A 25,978-nucleotide genomic window follows, 5' to 3' on the forward strand; every position below is an offset into this window, starting at 1 on the left:
CTGGAGCCAGCAATGACTGAAGCTGGAAATACCACCCAACAAGCAGTATATTCAGATGTTTAATTACAAAGATGAGAAGAAAGGGGGAGGGAAGGATGGGTGGATTGAGATATCAGCTTAGAGAGAATTACTTTCAGGCCTTTGGCTCAGAAAATGTGTAGTTACCTGCCAATTTCAAGGTCAATGGATAGTTCGAAAACATGGTGTCAGTGTAGGAGCCTGCCTGTGTTGAAGTGTATTAAGAAACCTGTAGATATAACTGTGATGGTCAATGTTAAGGACTTGAAGCCCCAAAAGGCCATCTTTAAGTTTCTTGCCAGCACTCCCATGGTTTAAAATGGGAAAGGAACTGTCTGTGGTTAAAATCTGCTTCCTCTTTGTCCAGTTGATGGTGTTAATAGCAGTACTGCAGCACTACAGGCTCTCAACAGCTAGTACGGGAAGGAGGTGGAACACCTGAGTGGCGTCAGCATCAGTCCCTTTGCCAAAGTTATGGATATCACTGTTCAAGTCCATGCTGGGTTGTACAGGGAAGCTCCAAGAGTCTAAGAACGGGGCTGGCAGTGACAAATGCTCCCACCAGGAACAGGTGGTGCTTACCCCAGGCTGGCTTTGGACTTTTTAATCTTCCTTCTGAACACAGATGAGCTCCAGATGCCCTGCTCACTCCTTAATGGCTCATCTTCCTCACCCTTCCAGCCCTGTCTCTTCCCCTTTGCACTTAAATGTGGCAGTATTTTCGATGCAGGGAGTTTTCGAAGGACCTGAGTGACTGAGATGGTCACTGTGATGTGTTTGTGAATGACTTTGCAGCTTTTGGAATCCACTGTCAATCTTAACAAAAGCTGTTTCATTACATACTGTTATTAAATATACTTGTAGTTTGTAAATGATTGGCAGGCATGGGGAACGAGAAATGGGCTTTAATATTTATGTAGACAAGAGTAAAGTGCTTCCAAGGTGTTTTTCTCCATAAAATAGCAAGATCACACCAATTATCATCTGAAAGCCAACAAGGAAAGCTGATTTATTCTCTTAAAGATTTTCATTTTTAAGAAGCCATTTCCTGGCCCAAATCTGATGGGGGCTTTAATCCTCAAGCCCTGGATTGAAGGCAAAGTCTGCCCTTTGGATGGGAGGGATGGTGCCATCAAAGAGAACACTGCAGTGGCCATTCCTATTTCCTCCACTCTTAGGAAATTAAGGTGAAGATGAAAGGTAAAAAGCAGCAAAGGTTTTGGGAGGTGTATTTGTGGATTCAGTGGATGCACTTTCCATGCTTTCAGAGAGGGTCTTTCAAGTCAAAGTGTGTCAATGACTTACGAAATGGGAGGAAATGGCTTGTCTTGAACCCCAGTGTCAGAAGAAGGGGGATTCATTCTTTCAGAGGCTTTGCTGCCTTGCACTGATTTACATTATCTGGGAGACCTCAGCGTAAATGCAAAGCATGTGATTGCTAACTCCCCATTCTTTGCCTGCCTCCATTACAGCCCTACAGTCTCCTCATGTAGCACTGGGAATAAGTGTGGTTCAACACTCATTATATTCCTTTTATTCATTTGTGTGCTCACATAGTGCTAATAACAATGCAGGACAATAAAAGATAGCACTAGAGTCTTAAATTAAATGCAGCTTTTCCAGTATCTCAGCAGGATGGCAGGCAGGCATATATTTCCAGCTGCTTTTCAGCAACCCCATTAATAAATCATATTTATTTTCCTGGAAGGATTACTGCTGGGACATCCTTCTGTTTTGGGGGCAGAATCACATTCAATATCCCAAAATTATTTGTTGGACATGGGTGTGAAGTTTAGACTTGAGAATTGCAACTGCCAGAAACTCTGTGGTCGTTTTCATACCTTCCTTTAACTCCCATTTATACAGGTTTTTCCCTGTAGTTCTTGCCCACTGGCTTACATGCTATTCTAGTTAATGAGCAGCATTTCCCTTGTATGTGTTTAAGATGATCATCCTTTCTCAGCATGGGTCTGTCTGTAATGATTTACCCAGATGAATGCTGCATCAGAACACGTCTGAACACTGGCGATCTTTGATCCCTGTAATACATCTGGACTTAGGCAGTGGCCAGTGTCTTCTGAAACTGGGGAACGTTTGAATTCAGGTCCAAATTGTGTTGCTTGCACGCAGACAGTCTCAGATAAACAGCCCAAGTTCTCTTAATATTTCTCTGCTTACCCTATTTCTCAAAATGTTTGTTGTTTTGATTGTTCCCTCAGTTCCCTCCAACTTTCCTCTGGCTTCATTTTAAGAAGGCAAAAGAAGTAAGAGACCCAACAGCCTTATTCAAATATTATTAGTGACAGTCATGCTAACTCATGTGCCAAGAAACTGTTTATCTACAGAGAATAAATCTGTAACTTATTTTTAATAGTAGAATCTCTCCTAATAACTTGCATAATGACAACTCTTATTTCAGTAGAAATTTATGGTTTTAGAATGAATTGCTGATTATTTCCAGGGTCTTACGTGGACTGAAAACATAGAAAAAGTAAATGAAAGTAAATCCTATCAACCTCAAGAGATATGCAAATGTGCAATGTTCACCATAATAACCTGTACATGGTTGGGGAATAAGGAAGATTAACATGACAGTCTCTGTAGCTACAGGGAGGATACTGTGACTGTCCTAGTAATACCCATCTGTGAAAGCAAAGCTTTAGATTTTTGTTGGAAAGAGTTTAGGTAGGTGTAGAAAATGATGAAAACACCATGAAAAATGAAGCTTTAGGTAGAATTCTTGTTTAGGTTTTTTTTTTATCAATTGAATGTCTAAGCTTAATACAGTGCAAGCATATTGAAAATGTCATGATTGTTTTAGCAATCTTATGGTACAAATTGGCCAAATATGAACCTGACCTGTTCCATTGAGCTACAGTGCATTGCAGGCATCTTGAACTATCTGATTCATGAGGTCTGCCTTCAGGTATTGCAGAAGTGTCATCAGAACTGAATGTTACACTCCAATGTTCAGATCCTGGTCTGAAGCAGAGCTCATTCAGTGAGCAGCACACTGGAACTTGTAACAGTGCTTAGATTTTTTTATGGTGAAGGGCTATCACCAGGATTCTGGTTAGTTGGGTTAATATTAATAACATATTTTTCTCCAAGTATCACTGTACAGGTCTATTTCTGTAGGATGTCTTCCTTGCTTGAAGGAAGTTAGAGTGGGTTAGTATGAAATCTATGATGGTATCTGGAATAACTAGTGTTTGTGAAGCTCTTCAGTTAAATCTTCTGTAGCAAAGTTCATGCTTTCATTGTCAAGGAAGGGGGTTGTTGAATAACCAACTCAACACCATTCCAAGCGAGTGCTCCCCTAATTCCCAGTGTTCTCTTCCCGTTAAGGTTTTTGGTCGGATGTCTGTCTTAGTCTTGATCTCAATGTATAGAAATACTTTAACCTTGCAAACAAAATAATGGGGACCTCTGGTTGTTGTCATTAGAAAATTGGCTGCGATGGAATCATTGGCTCAGCTGCCAAAGAGGATCGCTGTGGAATCTGCAGTGGTGATGGCAAAACCTGTAAAGTGGTGAAAGGCGACTTCAATCACACCAAGGGGATGGGTGAGTAACCCTCAGCAGCATTTAGTGGAGTGGAGGCTTTCTTAACTGCTTGAGGAGAGTTAAAGAGCGGTAGTAATAGCTCTTCTTCTTGGATAGCATTGGACTTATTTGCCCTAGTAAACACATAACAAACACAAACCAACCCCCAACTCAATTCCAATGTGATACTCCCTCTGCTTCTTACCCAGTTGCCCAGATACCAGCCATTGCCTCTGTTTGAAATTCAGAATGAAGGTGTTTCTCATTTTGAATGCCACCAGTGCTGTTGATTTTAAATGAGACAAAATTGCAGTGTCTTTTTCAGTGGGAGGGAAGTCTGATTTCAGCACCATTGTTGAGCTCTTTGAGAACTCAGAATGATGCATGCTGCGTGTTGTAGACGATTCATGTTATAATCAGGATATCTCAGCTAAATGATAGAGCTCTCCCCTCTGAATATTTTCACTGATTCCCTGCCAGCAATAATAGCCACAGAGGATACAAGAGCTTCCGGCCAGAGTTAAGACTTTCCCCTCTCTTGTTAAACATTAATGTATATACAGCTTGGTGTCTCAATTAGTCTTTGTTCCAGAGTTGTTGTATTGCCCTTCTGAGAAACCTGTTATCACACATCCTAATCAGGCAAAGGGAGGGAAAGCCAGATTCAGGACTTGCAAGCTGCTCCAAGAGGAAGGAATTGTCCAGAAAAAATTATTTCCCCTTCAGTGAATACAGAATTGCCATTTCTGTCTGGAGAAATAGATTCAACGTGTGCTGCTCTAGGGCTGAGTTCAGCAAAGCACTTAAAGATTCCCTTTAAGCACACGATTCAGTTCTGTTTAGTTACTAAAGCCGCATGAGTACTTAGCAGCTTCCTTTAATCAAGGTCTCAGCATTGAAGTCTTAGCCTCTGATTTTGCTCATTGACCTCTTCCTCTGTACCCTGCGCCTCCTCATCTTTGGAGCCAGCGTTATCTGTCACCTCCTCTGAGATGCAGGAAAGATTTCCCACTTGCACCACATCTTTCTGAAGCACATTCGTGATGTTGCAGAGCTAGGCCTACCTGGTGAATGGTTTCCTGCATTACTGTCTTTGACTCTTTTGTCCCACTGATTTTCCACCTGCTTATGGGGAGGCATTTGCCTTTGATGCAAATGGTGGAAAAGTTTCTCATTTCCATTGAAAACCCCGCCATTTCTGCAGTTAATTTCATAGCTGTTCATGAACTTCTTCATTTCTCCTTGAAGAGTATCTCTCTCTTATCTTTTCCAATGAGGCTATAAAATATCTTGTGCAGATAAGTGAGAGATTTCTGGGTCACTGCCATGAGGTTGCACCCGTTTCCAACTAGGCAGACTGCTGGAGGGTGGTAACTTCACAAGGTTGTAGGAACAGAACACTTTCAGCCTTAACTGCTTGTCTGGCTGCCAAGACACTACAGGAGGCTTTCACCTCCAGTGCACTGCAAGCTAAGAAGAGATGGCTGGCTGAATCATGGTCAGTGGGCAAGTATTTGTTAGTCCTTATCTTTGCTGATCATCTCAGAAGCACAAAAAACCTGTACAAATGTTGCTTTGTCAGTACAGTGTTTCCCCCTTTACCCATCTCACATAATCTATAAAATACTTGTGTCTACAGTTATAATTACATAAACATGCATTAGATGTTTGGATTTATTAATTTTAAAGTGAATTAAATTGTGGGTGGTAATAGTTTTTAAAAAGTAACATCCACAAAATGCCAAACATTCTTCTTCCAGGTTGAAGTTATCTTTGCTTTTTATTCTTTTAAATTATGCTCTTTTAATCACCATCTAAAATTGAAAGAATATTGAGAGTCTTTTAATTATTCACTGTTCATGTATTTCTGCTTTTGGATTTCTTTGATGTTAGACACTGAAAGCAGACTTTGGTTGGCTTCACTTATGATTCCCATCCCTGATTCTGCAAATGTTTTGGTCATTGTGAGTTACTCCCATCAATTTCTGTTAATGCACTGCTGTTCTTCAGGATCAGGTCCTCGGGTTAACTTACTGAATCTCATGCAGCAGGCAAAGCTCCAGGCTTGGGTCTGAAGTATCACAAACAAACATGAGGTTACTCAAGAGAGAAATTGGCCTTTTTTTCTTTAAATTGACATGTAAGCAAATATGTGCAACCATCTGACAGAAGTTGGAGCAAAGGAGAGTACACAAGATGACTCCAGTAACAGATTCAACGTTTGGATGTGTGAATGTTTGCACAGGTCAGTGGCAGATCCCCACAAACTTGCTGGGATCCAAGTCCAGGCCAGCACACTGAGTCAAGCATGTTGATTTATTGTTTCAGAAGAGAATAGACTTCAAACATCCAGACGTTGATTGTTTTGGAGTGGTGTTTGTTTTGGGGATTGCAGCTGCAACCTTTGGGCCAGATCCTCAGCTGCTCTGCACATGGGATTCTGTGAACTGCAGGATTGGTCCCTGCTACATGTCCTCTGTGATTGCAAATGATGTTACCGAGCCCTATTAACTGAACTTAATCCATGCCAACTCCTTTCTGTTTCTTAGTAACCAATAGTCATTGTAAGAAGGTTTCCACATGTGTGATGGCAAAGGCAAAGGCTGTTCCCAAGTGTTTCTCGTGTAAGATACTTGAATGCTGTTTGCAGTGTCAGTGGGTGTTGGTAACATCCTTTGGTGTTGGTTCTTTGTCTTCTTTTGGTTGGTTTAGATGGGGAGATTGGTATCAAAAGCCATGGATAAACTTCAAGCCCTTATGCTATTTAGCTTGGTTTGTCAAAGATATCAAGTACAGACACTTTCCTTTCAGAAAACCTGTCTGCATGAAAGAAAGCCAAATTTTCATTAACCAGGTAAAAAGAACCAGATTTATTTCTTTTTTTTTTTTAACAACCTTAATGTCAGGGATGAGATTCTGCCACCCTGGTGGGGCATGATGGTGGAACATTCAAAGTGTCTCATGGAGAGATCCAGCAGTTCACATCTTGCCACCTGTGATCCACAGTGATCTGACCAGAAATGGGTTCCATTTCTCTTTTGAGGAAGAGGGCAAAAGCCTTTATTTGTGATGTTAAACGTCACATACACTTGTTTGCAGATGGTTTCAGTAGTCCAACTGGATGCAGTGTTTAGACTGAGGTCTACTTTTGACTGGCTGTGTGCCCTGTACCTATTTCTACAAAGCTGTTTCTCAAAACCAAGCACAGACTTGCTCTGAAGTCCGTCTGTCTCCCTGCCGCTGTGCAGGAGACCTAGACACAAAGACAGCTCTTTGGCTTGTGTCTCTTGGGTAGCTGATTTATCACTGACGCCTTCTGCCCAGACCCCAAAGCTGTGCCTGTAATGCTCAGAGACCTGCACTGAGAATGAAGTCTGTATCTGTCTCTCTTGATTTTTCTCAGCCATATCAAAATTTTCATGGCTGCCCTTTACTTGTGATCCAAAAGGGTTTTTTAATGGCAGAACATAATAAGGTGAGATATCCCAGTTGTTGTAACTATAATTTGGGGCAGAGTGTATCTTTCTAGCAATTTTTCTTTTTAAGATGGTGAAAAAGCAGGTGTTTTATTGTGTGCACCACTTGTCCAGCATGTATTTTAAGAAAAAGAAAGAATATTTGAACACTAGAGCTGCAGTTCTGGTTAGGAGCATCCTTAGCCAACACAGGAAACCTTTTTTTTTTTTTGGTCAGTAGGGTGTATATCTAAATAATGAAAAAATAGAGCCCTAGGCCTAACTCTGGGATCTCTTATAAAGGTTTAAGCACAATATGCAAGTTAGACATCCCAGCAACCAACTTCACAGCAATAGTAGGAGGCTTTGAAATCTATCCATGGCTCTCCAGTGAAATGATTTTCTTCCAAATGAGCTATCCCATGGCTGGAAGTGGGCAGGTGCCAGTGGAGGAATTACCCTCAAGCTAGTCACAAGTGAGAATCATCACCACTATTCAGAAAATGGACATTTAGTTACCCCTGGACATATTTCCACTTCACTGCAACAACTAGCACTAAGCCAAAGGTGCGAGGTGCAAAGGGTCATGGAAACTGAGATGCCCAGCTGGCACTTATCCCTAACGTAGTATGGAAGCTGTTCTGGCCATGACCAGCAGGTAAGCAGGGCAGCCTATTTTCCTTGGCTTCTACCCTGAGATCTTTGTTCAAAGCACTTTTGGGAAGTTTGATAATGGGATAAGTTTTCTCACACCTAATTTTCCTGTATGTACAGAGATAAGATATGAAGGTACAATGCCCAGAGATCAGTACTTTCAGCCATGGGATAATTTTTCCTTTACCTCAGAGTCCATCTTTCACTGCAGTGTGAACCAGGAGAAGGGTTTTGTAGATCAATGACATTCTGAAGTTCACACTAAACTTTCTGTTCTGTCTGGGAATAACAACAATGGCTAACAATGGATTTTCCTGTGTGAGCTACTTTTCTCCTGCAAATCTCTCCAGCACTTAAATGAAGATACAGTAGCCACTGTTCACATATTAATCTCCTTGATGACAAAGCCACCTCTTTGTTCTGGTGTCTCTCCTAATACGAGTTACACCATATAATTTGTATCTAGGATTTGCTTCAATCACAGTCCTACATTCCTGAGACACTGATGTAATGCAGATTATCCAGAAAGATTGGTGCGTGCCAAAGTAACTGTTCCCAAGGTAGAGTATACTACATACAACACTATAAATTATCAAATAATGAAGTTCTCCTGTTGTACTTTCAAAGCTTCATCTTAACAGCCTGATTTATGGGTGAAATTACTAGAAATACTGCCTGATAGTTGCCAAATCTCATCAGTCTTTAGCCAGTTCCTCATTTAAAGCAGAACTTTAAGCCCAACCTTGCAACCCCCTGCATTGCAGACAATTATCCTAAGACCCAGCAGATCTTTGAGAGTCCTTGACTCAGGGCCAACTCTGAGACTTGTTTTTTGGTCTCACTGGCTGACACTTGATAATCTTTCTGGCAATCTGCAGTTATAGTTTGCTGAATAAAATGTGCCTGGAGAACAATGGAGGTGTTTTCTGGTGCAGTTATCTCAAAGATCAGGAATATTCTGTGACTCGAAGCCTCACATTAGCTCTAAGGACCAGACTGGAGCAGTGGTGGCCATCTGAGTTTGTACCTGTGGCAAATTTGCATGGATGATACGTAGTCTGTTTGCAATGGGTTTTGACCACTAACTCACAAAATATTGCTGGAAATAACAAATGAGAGTGTCAAGATGCTCCCAGTGGGACATGCCCAAGAATTCTGCATCTCTGACAGGACAGGTCAGATCCACACAACTGCAAAGTGGTTCGCAGCTGGCTAACAGAAGAGTGAAGGTCAGCAGTCGGGTTTGTGCCACAGGATCTCAGTGAGTTAGCACAGTATGTTTCTCCTTATTCAGGAGCTGTGAATCCAGCCCCCCCCCCCCCCCAAGCCATTAATCAGGATTAGAAATTACATGAGGAGAAAAATCTGGTGTAAATCCAAACTAAACACTCTCCAGAACTAATACTCTATTAATAGCTTACACTACGCTATTTACTATTGTAAATAGTGACATAAAAGTCAACTTTTCCACGTGGTGTTTCTCTCATGGCACAGTGATGAAATGAAAGTGTATTTATGGCACTAGCTGAACCTCGAGCACAGCTCCACAGTTTGCTCACCTCTAAAGCTGTGTGACACACTCCTGGCTGCTGCTAGGGCAGGGGACGGATCCAAAGTTCACTGAAGTTAGTGACTGGCTTTCCACTGAATTCAGTATAACTTTGTGTCCAACCCCTGCATGATTCAACTCTGGCCATTTGTATCTGGTGTGTGATTTAAAAACTAAATAAGCAAATATTTCCCCAGTAGGTACATTACATTACCTGAAACTTGGGCATGTTTTAAACTGGCTTCCTAACAGGGTGGTCAGGTGTGTCACAGGGCCTGTTTCTCCGTTATGGACTGTCATTAATCACATCTTTCCTGGGTGCTCCTGTCTGGTGATAACTACCAATTGGGTTTAGAGATGCATGGGGTGCTGTGAGGATGTTTGACTTCTGAAACACTGATTTGATTGTAATTTGGTATCTCAGCTGATGAAAAAACAACTCCTGGTAATGTCTAGAATAAAATCCAACTCCTGCTTTGATTTCATAACAAGTTCAAGTATTGGCTTTAGGAAAATTTACTTTAAAAAGTAATGATTTTCCCCACTCTGTAAGAGCAAAGGGGAGAGCTGCTGCTCTGGCTTCTGTACACAGGCATGGTTTGCAGCTCTGCTGTCCCTCTTTCTGTTTCTCCTGCAAGGGATGACTGACTGTTTCTGAAATATCCTGAGTAAAGGAGAAGTAAGGAGGAATGTGTCATTCAGATACAATGACTGGGGAAAAACATGGCTGAGTGCAAGAGGGGTCACTGTTCTTCATGCCAGCATTTCTACAACCCATTGCTCTAGATTGCCCACCATTTCCATGAAGGCAGGGCTGACACAGAACAGTTTCACAGAGCCTTTAAAGCAAAAAGAGGGATGAGAGAACATAGAGGATAAGCTACTTAAAATCTAAAGAAAGAGGAGAGCAATAACCTAAAAGAGGTGCCAAGTTATATACTGCAAAGTAAACTGGGTGGCCAATTAGAAGGAATCAAGTAATGGTTGTGATGAGATTAGTGTCATTCACAGGGGCCTGATTCAGAGCCCAGTGAAGCCAGTGGAAAAACTCTGTGTGGCTCCCAGACCTTTGAAATGGGCTCTAATGTTTCTCAGCTTCCTAGTTTAAAGGCACCACTTCCACCCCATGGAACAAGTCTGTAACTCCACATGGCTCCATGAAGGGGGGAAATAGTCTGTGTTTCCTTATAGCTCCTAATTATTCTTACTGTTATTCTGTTAGTTAAAAGTGGTATAATAGCATTACATTGCTGGTGGTTGAGGGAAGCATGAAAAGGCCAAGAGGGTTTCAGAAAGATAAAACCGAAGAGAATTCTATAAAAATATGATGGGATGCTGTTAAAACTTTTCCTACAGGTCAGATGCTGGGATGGTCTCATGTGCCATGTGCATCTGCTGGCAGTGTTTAGCGGGACTGGTGGTCAGTTCTTAAGGAACTTTCAGCTCTGTTGTTACATCAAATCTGAGCTGTGGAATTCTGCTTCAGCATCCTGATGCATGGAGACCATTACCATTATATCCTCCAGAATTTCTGTACAGAAAGCTGGAGTGTGAAAAGTCCTTTTCCCCCCATTTGTTCCACTAATTCCTGCTGTTTAGTTTTAGCATCATCAAAATGTTTTGTGGAAATGAGTCCTTTCAGATATCAATCATAACCCCAAGCAGGGTTTTTCTGGGAAAGCAAGAGTATCTGTTGGAAACTTCATTTCAGATCCCAGATGTCTGTTCTGTGGTGTGCAGTGTTGCTCCTGACCGTGACACTTTGCATCAGCTCAGGAACAGTCCTCATGCACCCCTGTCAGTACTGCAGGAGAGCCAGGGTGATTCAAAGGGAGCAAATCTAATTAAGCCCAAGCCTCAAGTCACAATTAAGCAGCACACGTGCATTTCTCTCTCTCTTCTCAGACTGAAATGTTAGTCATAACCATGCATGTCGCAGCAGTGAAACTTGGCTGCCAACGCAGGGATCTCATTTGAAGTGTTTCCCACTCATTCCCCAACTTGGGCTGGAGTTGTTTTTTCACGGTGAGATACTGAGTGATTGATGCCTCTGGCTGCCTGTGGCGTGTTCTCATCCATCTGCTCTTTTGTTGCCATAGGTTACATCGAAGCAGCTGTGATCCCTGCAGGTGCCCGGCGGATCAGAGTGGTTGAGGATAAACCTGCTCACAGCTTTCTGGGTAAAAAGATAAAAAACCCAAATGTTTTCCTTCAAATCTCAGCTCTCTTTTCTGTCAAAATGACCCTTTGCTAAGTGACCTGTAAGATGATAGATTTGTTGTTGCCAGGAAGTGGCTGTTGATTTCATTCTTGTTGCAATCTCTCTCTACTTTCGCGGCTTGGTTTCATGATGTGATAGTGTGTGACATTTACAGGCCCTGTGCAACTTGGAAGGACCAGAGAATACTTCTATGTAGACAGAAGTGTTCCCGAACAGAACTTGGCACTGGGTTGAACATAACTGCCAGGAGCACACAACTTTGGGAGGGAGTGGGAGAGAGAACAGTGCATTTAGAGAAAGGAATGACAGAGATACAGATAGGAAGGTGCCCAACTCAGACTGAAGCAAAGGCAGGACAGGGCAGCTGATAGCCTTCAATAACCTAACCATGAGGTCACCTGTGCCATTTCCTGCAGTGGAAGGTTTTCACTTGATGCTGTACCCAAGACCCGATCCTGCACTCTGAGATGGGGTAGCTGCGGCCCCCAGTCCACTTGTTTCAATTTTCTCAGGCCAAACAACTTGTTTAATCCTCTTCTCATATCTACTTCTGCATTCTGTTTGAGGGGAACAGGCTTCCTCTTTTCCCTGTTGGAAACAAAGTTTTAGACATGAGTGATGGGTCATATTTGTATGTGAGGCTGTTGTAGGGCAGGGTCTGTCTGCAAATTTGTCGTCCAGTAACTCATCACTTAGATTAAAGGTTCAAAGGACATTTGTAAAATGCAACCAGCCAGTTACAAGACACATCTGTCAGTCTGGTGATCTGCCTCTTCTCTCCAGTGTTAGGGGTGTTTCTTTTTGTGCCATTACTGTGGAGTACATGAAGGGCTTTAGCTCCCATCTGCTTCTAGGGAGATCAAGTCACAGGAATGCTGATGCCCCATTGCCTTGCATTCATGCAGGATGCCTGTGGCAGAGGAGGGAGTTGAAGGAATATTGTCCAAGGCCCAAAAGAACACCCAGCACATTGAAACACCCTTTGCACACTCAGAGCTGCATGGCCACACATAACTGGGGGAATTCTGTCTCTCTTAAGTTCTTTATGCTATGTGGAAAAACAAATTGATAAGAGAAAATCCCAAACTTCCTCCTTTGCTCAGTGAACTTTTGCAGCTTATAGGTCCCTGCATTGTCAAACCTCAGCTGTTCTTGCTGTTGATGAGTGTATTAACACCTTATTTTTGTCCTTCCATATGAAACAGTGTTTCAGCCCTTCCATGTGCCAATATTCTCATTGCAGTGGTTGAAGCAGATGCATATTCCAGCTGTCCTTTAGCCTAGGAATTATTAGATGGCGCTTTCACTTGTGCATGTTCTGGTTCTGTCAGAGTGAGCTTCTCAGAACAAAGACTTTATTTATTCAAAAACTCGAGGTTTTAGGCTAGAAAAGCACTCTGAAAAATGGAATTGCCTCCAGAGATATATCAAGCCTGTGGTAAGAACCGGGAGGATTAAGAAGCTAGTTGCTCTCTGCTTTGCAGAAGAAGAAATGGAGGTGTTGCAACTTGCTCATGGATATGCAGGGAATAAGTAGCAGAGTCTAAGACCCTTGATTTCTGATTTCTATGTCTGTTGCTTATAATCCTCCATGTGTGCAGCCAAAAGAGATGTTAATATCCAGTCCTGGGGTGTAGGACACCACTGAGGATATTTACATAGCGATTGTGCCCTAGGATTTCAGGTCTAGTGCTATTTGTTTTCTGTCTTGATGCTACCACAGTTGGCAAGATCACTGGGAAAGATGTTTTTGTTCTCTGTCTTTCATTCCAGATTCAGGGAGAAAACAGAGAGCAAATCATCAAAGGGGAAAAAAGAGGGTAAATCATGTCATTCAGCTGCCCTTAGGTCAAAAGCATTGGCATTTGTGCCACTTCTTGGTAGGAAGCACGTATCGCTACTGCTAGTACTTCCGCTATTGCTGCAGCCAACTTGCTGGGAGAGGAATACGCCTACACATAAGATGTTTGACATAGCAAAGCACTGGTGGAACAATGAGAACCAGTGTTTCCTTGGGTTTTGCAAATACTCTGCCTTCTGGAAGCAGCCTTTTTGTTTCTCTTGGTGGGATTTGCACAGGGTATTTGTCCAGGGCTTGGGCTTGGCAGGTAGCTACCACACTGCGAGTGATACATGAAGGTAGCAACTGCCTTTCGTTGTGACCACACAACCTTTACTAAAGCAGGTATTTCCCCACTGACGATTAAGACTGCATGTATTTGATAACAGTACTTAGCCCTGTGTTCATCACATAAAGATAGATAAAAATGTGGCTATTTTAAAGCTTTGAGCATTTTGGGTCATGTTCAGGAGCCAGGAGAACATCTTTAAGCTTTTCAGAGTTTTTTGCTTTCAAGGGATACTGGACACAAAGAAAAGATACCCAATGTCTTGATAACCTAAGCTGAAAAATGCCAACAGAAGTGTTCCAATAGGATGAAAAATATGACCAAGAAAACAAACTCCAATCACTCTGATAGGCCTCATAATGCATTGTAAATCTAGGTCTGAATATAGAAGGATTTTCTATTTCAATTACACTGACAAAGTTGAGTCCAGTCAGGTCCTGTTTCCACTCAGAACCAGGTACCACACTTTGGAAACGAGCCCAGCATAATTTGAAATCATTATTCCATGTGCTGGGAGCAGTGCCTGAAGAATTTCCCTCCACCTACAGGCAACCCACGCTGGCTGCCTTGGCTGGCTTTAATGCTTAAAAACCACCTTGAACAGGAAATGCCTCTGCAGTTTGTGTCCACAGGCTGGGAAGTAAGCTGGAGGGACCCAAGGTGGAAATAAAGATCTGAGTAGGTGCCAGGTTTAGAAGGAGATTGGTCAGTTCCTGTCTTCCTGCCAACAAGAAAAAAAGTTATGGGTTGTTGCTGGGGTTCCTTTTGCTGCTTCTACCGTGCAACTTTGAGCCAGAGACATGTTAGAGCTGTAACAATGGATTCTTACTACTATCTAAATGTACCCACAGTGGGGGGAACAGAAAGAGCTGGGCTTCCTTACCCTGTTTGAGGTGCAGGGTCCCAGGAGAACTGCAGCTGGCTGTCCAAGGCAGAATGAATCCTGTGGGTACCAGCTTAGATCAGTGAAGGCTGCTTGGCAAAAACGGCTCATAACAGCTTTCCTGTTTGGGCTTTTCCACCACAGCCAGACAAGTTCTGGCCACTGAGCTCTCAGGGAGGTTGGGCAAGTGTTCTTTGTTGTGTGCTTTGTTTATTCTCTGTGTGTCACAGAAGCCACTGGAGAAAGAGTAATGCTCTAAGAGACATGAAGGTTTTATAGCTGCAGCATTGATCCCTACTGATGGAACACCTGTGTGCAATGAAGACAAACAGTGGCAAAAATACTTTGGCCCAAATACTTTGCTGAGTTTCCAGTGCAGTCCCTGCAATCCTCAAGGAGCTGTTTCCAAATTCTGTCTCCTCAGTCACTAAGGGAGCAGTGCCTCCAGCAAAATCAAACCTTACCCAGAAAAGAGGTCTACAAAGATTAAACATTTTCTTTTTCATCAGTGAGCTGTCTTCCTTTGATGATGAGCTGGAACCAAAGCATAGATTCAGTCATTCAAGCTCTTATACACTGTTTCGAGCATGTGCCATGCTAACTTTACTCGTCCATACTGCATGGAGATAGTTTTATCACATCCACAGCTTTGATTAGTCATGTTCACAGCTCCTCAAGGCCAGTGTGATGGCTGCTTTGATCTGCCTGGAAGCCACCAGGCTCTGGCAGAGGAAAGGAATCCTACTTCAGGATTTTGTCTGGAGTTTGCAGAGGGTACTTTGGAGATGGAGGAACAAAGCAGGAAGAGAAGTAAGGCGCAGACAGGGTTTATTGTGGTAGCATGCAGATACCAGGACATCATCATACCCTTGTCTATGTGCCAAAAGAATCTTCACCCTGATTTTGGATCCTCTAATGGAGCCATGAGAGCTGTCAGGAAGGTTGTGTGCAGTATGACAGAAAGATATTCCACCTTTCTCCAGTAACACCCCAGGATGCAGATCCTCAGAAAGGCACACACAGATCATAGAGTCACAGAATAGTTTGGGGTGCAGAGGATATTGGATGGAGCTCCACCTGCTCAAAACTTCCCCCGAGGTTAGATACTAGAAATGATGTTCACTTGGTAAATTGAATGTGCCCTACAATATTCCTGGGCACTGAGGCCAGTGGTCATGGAGCATCTTGTGTATGAGCTGTCAGCCTGCAGTGAAGGGGGCTGTCTGCATACTGCTTATTGAGAAGAGATCCTTGATAGTTCTGGATCCTGATCCATGCTAAGAGTTTTTTGGCGGGATTCAAGTTGACCTGGGCCATAAAATATGCTAGGGACTGTTTCAACAACATAGAGGTTTCCAGGTGCCTGGGGACTTGTCTGTGCACTGTACACGGAATATGCTAAAAATAGGTTTCCACTGTGAGATGGTGCTCTGTGCTGGAATCACTTCAGGTATCTCCTCTTACCTGCAGCAGAACCTCTGGCACTTGTCCTGTTGAGCCAAATAGAACAGCTTTTCAGGAAAAACCCTAAAGAGAAAGCTAACAGGGATTTCCTTCCTCTCAAACCTCATTTGAGGAAGAGGTGAGCTGGCCTCTCATTTCTTGAGGAAACCTTCATGGTAATAGCTATATAAAAGGTGTTAGACATGGCCAACTAGAATAAAAGGCAAGTTTATGTAGAATAGCCCAATATTTTTACAAACACTCCCATGGTAAATTAGACCCAACTGTTAAGTCAGCTGTGTTATGCACCTGACAAGAAGTCAACTTCCTTGGCTGTTAAGTGTGTTAGGCAGTTACATATAGCATTAGTTTACGTATTTGGGGGCTATGGGGACTTGATCTAAAGGGATGACAATGGGAGATTTTTGTATTAACTTGAAAAGGCTTTAAATTAGCTCCTCTTATCTTCTTGCAATGCACTCAGTTAAGTGAAAGCCAAGGTTGTGTTCTTTACTGCAGAGAATAAAATAGGCATGAAATGCTGGAGGTTAAAAAAACATCTTGTTTAAAGGCTTAGCTAAAAGACACAGTTAGCCTTGAACTGAGGAAGCCCAGGAACACTCGAGCTGTTCTGTCTGGCTGATGTCAGGGCAAATTTGATCACAGTGCATGGATTTCCACAAAGGGGCCTGGGACTTCCCTCAGTGCATCACACCAACATCTGGATAACTGTGCTTCCGTTCTGACACAGAAACATAAATCCCTAAATCAGCATGCACTGACGAGTCAACAGTAATGTGATGTCCTTATGGCTGTAGTCGTTTTCCAGTGTTTGAAGGATATCAATGATCCTGATGCAATAGGTTATGCTGGAGGAAAGGACGTGTTACTCCAAGTATCATTTATTCTCAATATTCTTCAGGTGGGCTGAGACAGAACCTCAGTAGTCTATATTGTAATTACAAATTCACTTACATTTCATTCCCTGGTGTTTGATTCATTCCAGCTTTAAAAGATTCCAGTAAGAGATCCATTAACAGCGACTGGAAAATTGAGCTTCCTGGTGAGTTTCAGATCGCAGGCACTACTGTCCGGTACGTGCGAAGGGGTCTGTGGGAGAAAATCTCTGCCAAAGGACCAACTAAAATACCACTGCACTTGATGGTAACTTTATATCCTTTGTTTGTGTTTCTTAAGTGATGCAACATAAAGGGTTTATATCCTAGCTAAAAGTTCAATTTTGATTGTTTGCTCCCTCACTAGTTTTTTGTTCCAGTGCCTCTCTCTGCATTCTTCTGCAGCATTGCAAGGGCTGGAGAAACCCAGCTCCCTGCATGAAAGTAAATGATGCTGTTTCTATGCAGTGTCCCAGTAAGGTCATGTCCTGGATGCTCCTTTAATGTGTTGGCAGACAATGTGATAAGGCCATTCCAGAGAATGTAGGTTTCCATGGACCTTCTTTAGTTCATGGACATACCTGTTCACACATGAAAGGATATTTGCTGAAATATCTTCTCAGCTGATACCAGAATGTGTTCTGTATTTAAATACACTGTTCCTCTAACAGAAAGAAATGCAGATTTGGCATGTACGGATGATACATGTGACTAACCATCTGTAGTGACTTAGTTACTTGTTTCCTTTATATTGTTTTTTCAATCTTATGTATTTTAAGGTGTTCTTGAAAGCTTTTTCCTAATGTTCAACATAGTTCTTCTGTTAACAAGGCATGTCATTTTATAAGTAGTCATATGGCTGCTATATGAGAACATGAGTGAGAAGTCCACAGGGGTGAGAAGAAGAGTTGTAGTCCCAGTCCTGACACTAGTGGGTGATGGGGTGACTGATGGGCTTGTCCCTTAATGTTGGTGATAACCTTAATGTTCTATCTGTAAGACAGTTGTAATAATGCCTGTCTCATACATGGGTTATTCAAAGTTTGCAGAAAGCTTTATAGTTCCTATAGCAAGTTTTACTTACAGTATTTTAATGTATGCATTGTTTCCTGTATTTTTTATCCTCAATTTTTAAATCCAACTACATTTTTCTGTGTGTTTTTTCTTTTGCCTGTGACATTTTGCTGTGTTTGTTTGCTGAAGGCTATCCATAAGAACTGCTATAAATCGGAAGTCCTTCCCTTTCCTCACCTGAATTTTTGGCCTTTCTGGTGTTTGTTGTGCAACATTTCATGGAGCAATTTGAAAAGCTCAGAAGTCATTCAAACTTTTCACACAGACATAAAAAATAATAACACTCCACTTTGTCAGCACTATTCTCTGTGTCAAAGTATGCTGCATAGGTACATGAGGTGTTTTGTCTTTGCTTTCTCAAGACAGATGAATGAGTTTATCAGGTTCACGTACAGACCAGTTTAAAGCTGGATTCAAAGAGGTTACTACTGAACTACTAAGAGGTGCAGTTTTGTGCACACCAGCACCTTCCTGACTTAGCCATGTAATTCAAGGTCTGCCCACACAAAGGGGTATAAAGGAGGTCTTCAGCAGCAGCAAAATCAGCTTCTGCTTGACTTTGGCCTTAACACAAGTCTTCCCTCCTGAAACCAGGACTCTGACAAAGTACCTTGTACTGCCAAGGTCTTCCTAACCTCATGTAAGAAAGAGGTGTTGCACAGGTACCATTTGTGAAGATGCTGTGCAAGGTTCCTTTGCCAGCTCATGGAACCTTTCAGGGTGATACCTGGTTGAGGTGTACTGCAGTAAAATCTGGAAGCAGCATTTTGTGAACTTCAGCATCAGCAGAGCTTTGTTTTTAAAGAAATACTCATTTATTCCTCATTAAGGAGTAAGTAACTAACATAGGAAAGCAGTGATTATCAGGCTCTCCTAGAGTATCCTTTCCAGGTACAGACTGGCATTTTCAACAGATAAGAGTGGAGGAATTTTTCCTTCTTCTCCCCACCTCCCTTCCCAAAATGATTAAAAAGGAGGAAAGTAAAAGTTACGAGACAATTAAAAAAAGCATGTGGCTTAAAATCACTGCCAGTCATAAACAAAGCACATGTGAAGTCTTTTCTTCGAATCAGATATTAATCTTTTCCTTGATACAGGGTGGTGGGTTTCATTCTTTCAACACAAGAACTGCAGAATGGTTACCAGTTACTTCTAAATAGAAAACTGTTGTTCAAACAGTGGTGGAATACACTGGACTGACAAAGAGCCAGAAGCTTCAGTCAGTCCATTGTGACCTGCATTTGAAACCAATTATACACACATACATACACACCCCAATTATATATGGCTACGAAATTGCATGAAATTGGTTTCAGATGGGCCTTTTAGACACTGGTCTTGCACCCATATTGAGATAATAAGGATTTCTTTTTAGGACCTGGCTTTTAATACTTGAGGCATTTCTCCAAGTGTGTTGCTGTAAGTGTATTTCTTGGAGAAATGTGTGTAACTAGGCCTGTGCTAGACCTCCTCTCAGCAGCAGAGGACAACCAAACACTCAGAGGGCATAAAGAAGCTTTAGTCAAGGCTAAAGATCAGTTCTGTAGAACAAGCTGCTTGTATGTCATGCACTTACAGAAAGCCAGAGCAGGACTTGAGTTCTCTGCCTCTGACAGCCTGGCGTTTCAAATGGTGTTTAAAAAATAACCATTCATCTTTGAAATTGTGATGATGACTGCCTAGTTTCACCCTTGGTGTTCAGTTCTGGTAGTCAGGCTGCCTCTGTGGCTGAAGCAAAATCATGTCATTGTTCCCCTCATCGTCTGGAAGATGCTTTTCTCTCCAGAATTATGCACTGTGCAGAGCAACTCATGGGACCTAAGTTTGTGTAGCCCCACAGTGTTCACAGCACAGACCTCCAGGATGTCAGTGGCTGTAAGATGGATGCCTTTCAGTTAATTTTTTTTGGTTAAATGACAGCTTTAGTGAGATGATTGGTTAAACAGGAGTGATTTCTGCAGCTCTGAATGGGAAACAGTAATTGCTGGGAGAAAACAGCATTTGCAGATTTGCTTTTGTTAATTGGGCAGCTGCTTGTTTCACCTATGATAGCTCTACTTAAAATATCTTGCTTGATAAGATGCTGCTCCTATTTCAGTAGGTGACAAGAGCCAGCAGAATTCACCTGCCTGGTGCTGCTGAGATTAGGGGGTAATAAGTCCAAAGCCACGCCATCAGCATTACAGTAGTACTTCTATGGCGTTTGTTAAGAGTGTGGTAACTGAGATTCCCTGGACCTCATACACCACTGAGTATCTTCTAGTCACTTCTGACTCAAGCCAGTGAAAGTGAGAGCCAATGAAGCCCAAGATGTAAATAAAAACAGGACCGGAACTGTCATCTGCCTGTGGTGAAAAAATAAGCATTTGTGTTAGTTCTTATGTCTGTTAATAGTGAACTTTTGGGTAGTGACACTAGAGGCATCACATGTGACTCCACGGGAAATAATCGGCCTGATGCTGGAAGCACGTTTCACCTTCCTCTAGCAATGTGCAGGGTATGAGAATACAGATGTTGCCAGCAGCTGTATGGAATGGCTCTTCCTCCTCATCCTCAGGTTTCTGAGACAATAAAATCCTGCTTCTACAGCTTGTCAGCAGGAACACTCACGCTCACTTTGAAGGCCATGTTGCTCAACAGGCATGACTTCTTTTTCATGAGTTAGTTTTGCTTTGAGAAGGATCAACTTGCTCTTTCAGATGGCTTAATAAACATTTCTACCTTCAAACTACGGACAGTGGCCTGCTGATCACATTTGAGGCTTAAACAAAGTTATGCAAAATTCCAGGTTTAGACATTCCCAGAAGTGTTTTAAATATTCACAAACTGTAAGCAGTCATTGCTCCTGCAGATGTCCTGTTTTACCAATATCACTGTGATTTCAGGTTTCTAGATAAAGATTTGGTTGCCTTTCACAAGGCACTTATATTTTAGAACATTGTCCTGAGACAGCATTCCCAGCATTACTGTCTCTGCAGTGTGTTGGCTTTCCCAGTACACAGTGTGTTGTAACAGCCTTTCTTTTCCTGCCGAACCAGGTGCTGTTATTTCATGACCAGAATTATGGAATTCATTACGAATACACCATTCCTGTAAACTATACTGCTGAAAACAGAAGCGAGCCAGAAAAGCAACAGGATTCTTTGTACATCTGGACGCACAGCGGATGGGAAGGATGCAGTGTGCAGTGTGGAGGAGGTAAGGCTCTTTGGAAGCTTCATGGGACTTGCTGGACAGGGTTTACAGTCACCAGCCATTAGAGAGGTGCCTGCAGAAGGACAGTGTTGCCAAAGTATGAAGGAAACTGGCCATGGATATGGATGTTGCCATAATGAACTCAAAAGAGAGCTCATTCTCACCAGCTCTCCCAGCTCTCATCCACATCCCCACAGCTAATTTTCACTCAGCATTTTGGCAGGGACACTGCTTTGTCGGCTCGTTACCGTAGGCTGGAGCTGCACCTGGATTAGTGCTCCATGGATAGCTCAAGGCACCGTGTGCAGCCCCATATCTCAAGTCTCAGTCACATTCTTGGAGCAGAGTTTCCACAGGTGTTCAGGCTTGTTCACTGAAAGACACTTCCTTCCCCAGGGATGGAACTGGGGCAGCGCTGCTGTGACAACTGCAGATTGCATCAGATGCTCTTAGTGGGAGGTGGACGTGAGCACAATGCAAATCGCACCTTGCAGATGATCCCCAGGATGTGCTGAGGCAGATTTGCTCAAACCCTGGGGGGAATTTATGCCTGTGAAACCAGAGACTGGTTTGTCAGCCACTGTCCGTTGGAGTTTCAGTGCTGGAAGGAGTAGGTTTTTCCCTGAGGAAAATGGATCATTTCCATGCATTCTAGCCAGTCTTTCTTCACTAGCAGACCCAGTTATTTATCATAGAATCACAGAATATTATAGGACAGAAGTGAAGAGTGCTCATCTTCACATTTGCAGGCTCACTGCCTTCAGTGTACTGAAATTCTGGATCTATTTTTTTCTGTAAATAGAACTCATTTTAAAATGGACACTTTTATGCATTTAGTAAAACTAATTTCTTAGAGCCATTACAGAATCACAGAATAGTTAGGGTTGGAAAGGAGCTTAAGATCATCCAGTTCCAACCCGCCTGCCATGGGCAGGAACACCTCCCACTAAACCAGGTCACCCAAGGCTCTGTCCAGCCTGGCCTTGAACACTGCCAGGGGTGGAGCATTAAATCCTCACCTGAGTGAGTGGGAAATTTGTAGCTCTTTTGACTTGTGCTGCAACCCTGCCACAGATTTGAATCAAATCAGCTCCCCGCAGTAGTAGCTTGGATGGCAATTATCTCTTATATTTTGCCTGTGAGATGCTGCAGATCATGAATAAACTCAATTTGATGCAGACTCAGGGTTAAAAAGAGCATCTATGACATTTTTCTTGTCACATGTAGTGATTGGCACACAGTGGGCAGCTGAACCCTTAGGGCTACAGTGAGGTGTGTCGATGAAACTCCTGATACACACAGTTTATGTGAGAAATGCTGAATACTCCTGAGATACTTCAGGTTGATACTTCATGTTTTTTAAAGCAGTATATCTGGAGGTTAAGAAACGATTTATTTCAGTGGCTTACTTTCACCACTTTGTGAAATAGAAACAAACCCAATTTATCACTCTTGAACCCCAGTCACTCCTTTTCAACCTGACTCTTCCTGAGTGGAGAGCAACAAGAGGCAGCTGTCCTGTCATCATCAGTCACTGAGGGGTGGATGGTTGTGTGGTTTCAGCTTACATGGCTGGCACATCTGTCCTAGGTGATTACAGGGCACAGCTATATGTGGAGGAGGACCCAGAAATGAAAGCAAATTGTTTTCAGGGTTGTTTCCCCATGAAATGCTTGAAGAAGAAAGCCCAACCTGTTGTTGCTGTGAAGCAGCCAATTTCTCAATTACTGGGGAAAGATTTGTAGCTTTTTCTGAAAAGAAACAGAAATAAAGTAAAAATCAGAGCAGTACAAAGGTAAGACAGAAGTGGGAAATGGGATTGCTTGCAGAGTTGGTAGATCTGTGTAGATTAAATCTTGCAGAGGTAGTAGGGAGCTTCTAGCCTCTGCATTTTGGTTATTGACTTGACCTGATTTTGTTCTGAGCCACTGGTTTCCTTTTTCAGAGCTGTTTTTTACTTGACTTATAGGTGAAAGGAAAACCATTGTATCCTGTACTCGAATCATTAACAAGACCATGACACTGGTGAATGACAGTGACTGCCAGCGAGTGAATCGCCCCGAGCCCCAGGTCAGGAAATGTAACACACACCCCTGCCAGTCACGGTAAGGACTTAAGCAATAATAAATCCCAATATCCTTTTCCTTCACAAATCACCTGTTTCCAAAGCCTCAATCTGGTGAATGTGGTGAAAATATCTACAAGTATTGGGACGCATTGTTAGCCACAGTAATCAGCTGTAATATTCATTTCCTTTTGTTGAGCAGGTCAGACTTTCATTACCTCAGAGTCCATTTAATATGTGTCCAGTAAGGCCAGATACCATGCAGGCTGCCTTCATGCATTGTTTGGGAATGGCTTGCTTTTCCCCTTGGCTGCCTTTTGGGTGACAGAGCAACCTGCAGTATAAAGTTGGACAGGAGAGCAGTGACTGCATATCTAACCTTTTTATTATTATTCAGTGCAGAATAGGGTCTGATGACAAAACACAGGAAGGCAAATTAATCTGTTCAGTTTACTCTTGCTTCACAGTAATGTTTAGCGTTGTGGAGCATTGTAGAGGCTCCACTTTTGATAGTAGTTAGAACGTAAAATCAATTTAGGACAAAGCTCAACAACATCTAAAAAAGCATGTTCAAAACAACCTGCTAACTGTTGCACCTTGTATAATCACACAAGCCAGGGAAATGTACTTTCAAAGCTAATCCTCCTGGCAGAAACAATAGGGGCAATGAGAAACAGCACACTTCCTTCTAATTAGACCTGCAGACCTGCTCTCTGATTACAGTGCCTTGAAGCAGGGAAATCCAATGTCAGGTCATCCATCAATAAGGCTGTTTCAGGTTTGATTTTTTGTCTGCATTGCCTATTATTGCTGCTATACAATATTGTGGCCATACTGCTTTCAGTGGTACTGAGAGGTATGATGAGATACCCCATGTGCTTCTAGGTGTGTGAGAACCAAACTCCCAGTGACTTCAAAGGAACAACTGTCATTTCCATGAGGAAGTTTCCTAAATTCAGTGATGCTGGGATTTCTGGCATATCATTCTTTAAGAAAGACAGAAACAAGGAGCATCTGCTTTTGTTTATGCCCTGCCCTGTATTTCTTACAGACCTTATGTTAAGCCATCAAGAGGAGACTGGTGTGAGCCCAGGCAGGTATATGGAGGGGTTCCAAGTGGTAGAGGTAAAAAAAGAAACATCTAAAGCTCTGGAAGAAGGTTGCAGCTTCGGCCTCTGCTAGATGACAGCAACAAAGGGAAGTCTTGGCCATCAGGTCTGATAGAGCCCTAAGACCTGTAGTGCTGTTTCTCTATGGAATCTCTTTGACCCTGAGCCCTTGGTTAAGTCTCCTCTTTGTTGCACACTTTTCAGCATGACATTGCTGCCTCTTCAGTGGGTTAGGTTCAATCACACAAAACCTCCTGAGAAAGGGATACTCTGTTCCTATATCCCGATTGTGTTCCTTTGGGATTTCAGGCCCAGCCCTTAATATTATTCCAAGGTATCTATTCTTCTGTACAGAGTTACCAGGCAATTTATAGCCCAAATCTCCACGGGAGCAGTTCGCACTGGCACAGTGACACTCTTACTGGTTCTTTTCTTTCAGAGCACTGACAGCAAGCACCAAACATGCTTAGTACCCAGAAAGGCTGCAGAATCCTTGCTGATGATCTGATAGACCACACTCCCTCACTCCCTCTGTGTAGACTACACTTTCACACTTAACATGCTTTTAAGTGGAAACATTTTCAGGAGCACATTCTCTGTGCCTCTGTAGAATTTAAATTTCCACTTGCGTTTGCCCACCCAGATATTAGAAATGCATGCTTAGCATATTCTCTGACCAAGAACATCTTAAAGAAACCATTCTCTTTCACCATGTCAATGCTTATTTTATGAACCCTGAATTTATTTTAGGGTTTCGAGTAAAATTATTGTAGCGTCTTGTTACAATATGGTCCTTTCCCATTTCCACTCAAGACCTAAGCCCTTTACCTAAATTCAGGAGGAACAGTGCTTTTCTTTCTGCAGTAAACCTGCTCTGTTTTGTAAAGTTTGAACTACATCTACATTTTTACTCAAAACTTAGGAGTATTTATCCTTAGAGAAGGGCCTTATGGCCATCTGGGCCATAGGACACAGTCTCTGTTTCCCTTGTGGATATGCTGTGAGACTTCAATTCACTATCCCACCCTGTCTCTTTGCTTCCTCTCTCAATCCATGTATAATCTGGATTGTAAACTCTCTGGGATGGGGTGAGATCATATGTAAATGGAGGAAAAGGAGGAGGCTATTGCTGTTGAGATTATCATAAAAGTAAAAACTAATAACCCACATTATAGATGTAAAGTGAACTGGAGAAAAAGAGGTTATGATATTAATAACAGTGTCTTTCTTCCAGCACGATCCCAAAGTGCTTTGCAAATTATATATCCCTTTGAACTTCAGCCACCTCTTGGGAGAGCCAAATAATGTGGGGCAGGGGACAGTAGTTTCATGAAGCCAAGGAGCAGATTAGAACTCTGCAACTGCAACCTAGCACCTGAAAAACACAAAGCAGGATTGAAACAAGGTTTGGATACACTGACATGTTTTAAAATCAAACGTCAGAGAAGAGAATTTTCGTAAGGGTTTTGTTGAAACTGGCAAAAAGAAAAGAATCTTTCATTCTTTATTATTGTTACTCTTTCACCCTTTAAAAAAATGCCTCTTTTTCTTCCTATTTTATTTCTTATGTTCCTTGACCCTCTTTTTCCATTAAATTCTTTACAGCTTCCTTTCCTGTCCCAACTGCACCCTATTAGCACCTCTTTATTCTAATCCTTTGCCTAGCTCTTTAGATATTTTTTACAAAACCCTGCTGTAACCAGATGGAATCTGGATTCTTGCATGTGGTGTGTATGGGTTG

At 42.4% G+C, this 25,978-nt stretch overlaps 1 protein-coding gene across 2 annotated transcripts in view; it reads left to right on the top strand.

The window, feature by feature from the left end:
- The window catches only part of ADAMTS17 (ADAM metallopeptidase with thrombospondin type 1 motif 17), a 170,255-nt gene that overhangs the window by 109,571 nt on the left and 34,706 nt on the right, over positions 1-25,978 (top strand). The window contains exons 15-20 of one of the 2 annotated variants that reach the window (XM_061371256.1): positions 3,465-3,585; positions 6,114-6,188; positions 11,322-11,402; positions 16,905-17,062; positions 20,907-21,066; positions 23,033-23,168. In XM_061371256.1, the coding sequence (XP_061227240.1) occupies positions 3,465-3,585; positions 6,114-6,188; positions 11,322-11,402; positions 16,905-17,062; positions 20,907-21,066; positions 23,033-23,168 (731 nt within the window). The remainder of the gene's footprint in view (positions 1-3,464; positions 3,586-6,113; positions 6,189-11,321; positions 11,403-16,904; positions 17,063-20,906; positions 21,067-23,032; positions 23,169-25,978) is intronic. The other variant, XM_061371257.1, reaches the window with a different exon arrangement.

The sequence above is a fragment of the Neopsephotus bourkii genome, unplaced genomic scaffold (assembly GCF_033783945.1).
Source record: "Neopsephotus bourkii isolate Nb327-2 ecotype Australia unplaced genomic scaffold, CSIRO-AGI_Nbou_v1 NB_1572, whole genome shotgun sequence".
Taxonomy (NCBI): Eukaryota; Metazoa; Chordata; class Aves; order Psittaciformes; family Psittacidae; genus Neopsephotus; species Neopsephotus bourkii.